The sequence below is a fragment of the Drosophila rhopaloa genome, unplaced genomic scaffold (genome assembly GCF_018152115.1).
Source record: "Drosophila rhopaloa isolate 14029-0021.01 unplaced genomic scaffold, ASM1815211v1 contig_163, whole genome shotgun sequence".
NCBI classification, from domain to species: domain Eukaryota; kingdom Metazoa; phylum Arthropoda; class Insecta; order Diptera; family Drosophilidae; genus Drosophila; species Drosophila rhopaloa.
Genome location: NW_025335043.1, coordinates 2,805,271 through 2,809,844, shown reverse-complemented (window position 1 = coordinate 2,809,844; position 4,574 = coordinate 2,805,271). Strand labels below are relative to the sequence as shown.

The window sequence follows — 4,574 nt, the reverse complement described above, 5'->3', positions numbered from 1 at the left end:
GTCCGTTCGGAGACTGAGACAAATGCAGCGAAGAGTGATGGGGCCAGTCGTGCTAATTGTTAGTTTTAAATATTGAAAATTTCTCAGATAAAGTTGTCTTACCTTCGGCCAGTCGAAGCAATTTGTTGCCGTCTGGCCAAATGCGAAAACAAAAGAGCTAACATTGCAAAAATGAAAAACCGAAACTTTAAGCTGGCAGCAATTGGAATTGCTTAAGAGTAAACTTTTGAGTTAATTGATTTTTGTTTGATTTCATTTTGTATAAATAAAAATGTATATAAAATATATGAAGTACAACAAAACAAGTTGTCTTTCCGAATTTCCAACTAGGAAATAATACAAAATAAAGGGAAATACGCTTTAAAGATGACAGATGACTACATGATATATACTACATAAATATATATAAAATTCTGGCTTAACCGAATATCCGATCCGCAATTGGATAACAAACACTGCGACGATTTATGTCCCTGGAATCGTTCTCGTCCTTGTTGCGCAGGAACATCTGGTAGTCCATCAGCTTTTTGGAGTCCAAAGGACCCCAATCGGAGTGCGGCTTAATTGAATTGCTAATGCGGCTCTTCAGCGTGCCCTTTGGCTGCTTGCAGTTGGCATAAAAGGCCCAGTAGAACAGCTGGCCGATAATGAAGCCCGAAACACACCAGCCGAAAACTGAAAGGGTAACGTATTGAAAGTAATCTTTAATAAACTTGCTATATTTCTTACTTCTGTAGGACAGCGGGAACTCCTGTCCATTGTAGCTGAGTGGACGCATGGTGAGCAAACTGTACACCAGGATGACAACCATCACCAGCGGAGTGACGATGGACCAGCATATCCTGTAGTAGTTGGAAGTCTTGATGTTCAGCATGTACTCGGCATCCTGGCAGAGGCGCTTGGTGCCGTAGATCCAGCCCACGGCAATCAGCTCGAAGATGGCCGACACCAAGGACACGAAGGTCACGCCGTGAAAGTCCATCAGCGTGATGATATGCTGACCCCCGGGCGTGATGTAGATCAGACCCACAAGAAATCCAATCAACGAGAGGCACACCACGATGATCCACAGTTTGACATTCACGAACTGATCCTTCAGCACGGTCATAATGCAGCTGACCATGCCCACATTGCTGCCCACGCCCAGCATGAACAGCATGACGAAGAAGAGTAGCGAGAAGACCTGCGGCAACATCTTGAACTTGGCAATGGCGTCCGGATAGGAGATGAAGGCCAGTCCAGGACCCGCCTTCACCACACTGGCAATGTCCTTGGTGCCCGACTCGTGGGCCAAGTTGCCCAGGATTCCAAAGATAATCACACCCGAGAGCAGCGAGGTGAATGTGTCCAGAGTGGTCACGATGTTGGCGTCCCTATAGACATTGTGCCCAAATCGGTTGTACGAGGAGTACATGATGATCACGCCAAAGCAAACGGCCAGGGAGAAGAACACCTGGGTCACGGCATTGTACCATACCTCTGGCTCCAAAAGCTTACCCCACTGTGGAGTGAGGAAGTACATCACACCCTCATAAGCACCCGGCAAAGTCAGGGCTCGCACGAGCAGGATGAACATTACCACGTATGGGAACAGGGCCAGGACATAGGCCGCCTTGCCGGAACTCTTCACGCCCCTGATGATGATCAGCGTCACTGTCAGCCAGGATAGTCCCAGCATCAGGGCCAAGCTGCCACTGGGATAGCCTATGCCCTGGTCCAGCGAGTCCGTCTCATTCAGCACGATGCGTTGCAGGTAGAGCTGCGTAGAGGAACTGAAGTTTCGGGATAACTGACTCGGAACAGGCTGACCTCCGGATGCACTCACGCACCCATCACCCCACTCCGGACGGCAGTAGCTCCAGGGCAACTCCGAAGCGAAGGAGTCGAAGAAGTATCGCAATGTTAAGGCCATCACCGAGGCATAGTATGTGGCCAAAACTCCGAGGGCCAATAGCTGGGCATAGCCAACGCCTGGGAAATACAAAGCAATATATAAAAGGCATCTTATTAATAATTGTATAATGTAATGGCAACACATTATTTTAGTTTTTTATTTTCTTCGAAAATATTACATAATACAATTTTGCATTTCCAACACATTAAAGTAATAACCATTTTGGATGCCTAAGGTGTCATTGTCAACACTTTAAGAAACACTCATAAGAAACTGTTTTTGTTCGATTTTAAGTTAAGCTAATCAGAATCAGACATTTGTCAGCAAGCTTCAACATTTTGTTAGGGTTTGATTTCCGTTTCGTTTAATATGCGTACTAGTTTGCCTAGATACGGACTGTACTGTGTTAAAAAAGACTGACTAAAGTAATAATATCCTTTGAAAAGTCATAATAATAAATTAAGGTTTCCAAATATATAATTTAAAGTCTAGTATACACATGTCGTTTTAACAATTTAATGGCCTTACGTAAATATCAAAATAAATTTAGTTGAAAAAGGTTTTTGTTATCATCTTACCTCTCATGAGGGGGGCAAAGTCAAAGACCTGCACGATGCCACGACTGGAGAACTGTCCCAGCAGCATCTCCATGTAGTAAATCGGCTTTCCTACCACGAACAGGACGATAAGGTAGGGAATTAGGAAGGCACCTCCCCCGTTTTCCAGGGCCGTGAATGGGAACCGCCACACGTTGCCTAATCCCACGCTCAGGGCGATGCAGGACATTAGGAACTCCAGCGAACTGCCCCAGTTGTCGCGGGACTTCTGATCCGGGGCAGGTTCAGACGATTCCAATGCCATGGGCAGAAAGGATGGCTTTAGCAGCGCCTCGCCACTGCTGCCACACTGGAAAAAAAATATTGAATAAGCATTTAATGATAAATATCAATATTAAACTAAAAGGGTTCATGAATAAAATCACTAAAAATAATAAATGAAATCACGATTCGATTGACTAAGATCTTTAAACATACAAATTGTATAGTACAATTTCCTGTCTATTTATTTATTTAACAAACTCATTCTTAAATGCATTTCCTTGCTTGTATAAATCTTCAATTAGTCACATCTTTATTTCCACCGAAGTCTGGATGGGTTCATCAACCGCATCAATTAAAGTTTTTCTTTTAATGAAAATGGTATGAAATATATTGTATATGACACTGTTGACTTCATTGTTATACCCGTTACTCGTAGAGTAAAAGGGTATATTATATTCGTGAAAAAGTATGTAACAGCTAGAAGGAAGCGTTTCCGACCCTATAAAGTATATATATTCTTGATCAGGATCACTAGCCGAGTCGATCTAGCCATGTCCGTCTGTCCGTCTGTCTGTCTGTCTGTCCGTATGAACGCTGAGATCTCGGAAACTATAAAAGCTAGAAGATTGGCATTTTGCATGTAGATTTTAGAAGTTCCTACGCAGCGCAAGTTTGTTTCAAAATGGTGCCACGCCCCCTTTAACGCCCACAATCGCTTATATACGATTTTAAAAATTTAAATATTTCGGAAAAGTAAAAATGCAGTTTTATTGTGTTTATCGTTTTATCGAAATGTAGAAGAAATTTTTCAAATCGGACCATTCGTTAAAAAGTTATGCGTGATCAAAGTTTCTATCTCCATCTCCCTCGCACTCCCTTTACCTGAGTAACGGGTATCTGATAGTCGGGGCACCCGACTATAGCGTTCTCTCTTGTTTTTATTATTAGTTTAGTGTAGTCCTCGCTCATTGAATTCTTTAGAAACTTTAGAGATTTGCTATGGTTTCACTTACCCTGCTGGTCTCCAGTTTCGGGAGACTGCCGTTCGCTTGGGTCTCCGTTTTCAAATCTTTCATCGTAATGCGTTGCTGGAAAGAAGATAAGTACGGCAAAAAAAATTAGAGACAAGAGGCAGGCATTCCCAGACGCTCCTCGAATTCGAATTCAAATTGGCGCCGGCAACGCTCTGAATTATTGAAACCTAAAACGCTGAATTGCAGGACTGTGGCACGAGCCGATTCGTTTGCAGTACAGTAGAAATTCCTTAAATTAAATTGTCAACTGAAACTATACTACTATGGTATTTAGAGTTGGGCTATGCATTTCATTTGTATTTTTAACCCATATTGACACCAAATCGTAACTGATTCACGACTTCAGTTACAAAAAGTTAAAACTGGCGAAGTTTCCCTGTATATCGCCCAGTTTTCCAGCTGATGCAATCACATATTAAGATTTCAGCAAACCGTATATTAATTTTTATCCAGCGGCAATTGATGGGGCCAATTGTGCGCCAAGGCACTAACCTTTTAAAACAGAATTTTAATATTTCAATGCTAATACCTTTCAAGTATTTCTTGACTTGGATGAGATAGACGTGATTTTGCAGAATGTTATCAATCGGCACCATGGACACAAAAGCACAATTAATAACCGGTAAGCAAGGAAAACTAAAACAAACACTTTAAAATCAAACAAACAAAGTTCTTCGAAACTTTTCAATTTTTCACTGTTTGCACGAAATAAAATTACAAAAAGCAAACACCGCCGATCGAGAACCGTTCTATACACATTTCCCTTTGAATTGGTGTTTATCTAGGTTTGTTTATTCCACTTTCAATCGGTTGTCTGCTGCCTTT

The 4,574-nt window shown here is 42.1% G+C and overlaps 1 protein-coding gene across 1 annotated transcript; it reads right to left on the bottom strand.

Annotated features, from left to right (window-relative positions):
* Nucleotides 1-231: 231 nt before the first annotated feature.
* On the bottom strand, nucleotides 232-4,574 carry LOC108040284 (sodium-dependent nutrient amino acid transporter 1). The gene is made up of 5 exons (XM_017117694.2): nucleotides 4,279-4,574; nucleotides 3,729-3,803; nucleotides 2,473-2,800; nucleotides 730-1,971; nucleotides 232-675 (listed from the first exon to the last, which is right to left on the bottom strand). Exons 2-5 carry the CDS (start codon nucleotides 3,789-3,791, stop codon nucleotides 419-421), a joined length of 1,890 nt encoding a protein of 629 aa, XP_016973183.1. The 5' UTR covers nucleotides 3,792-3,803; nucleotides 4,279-4,574; the 3' UTR covers nucleotides 232-418.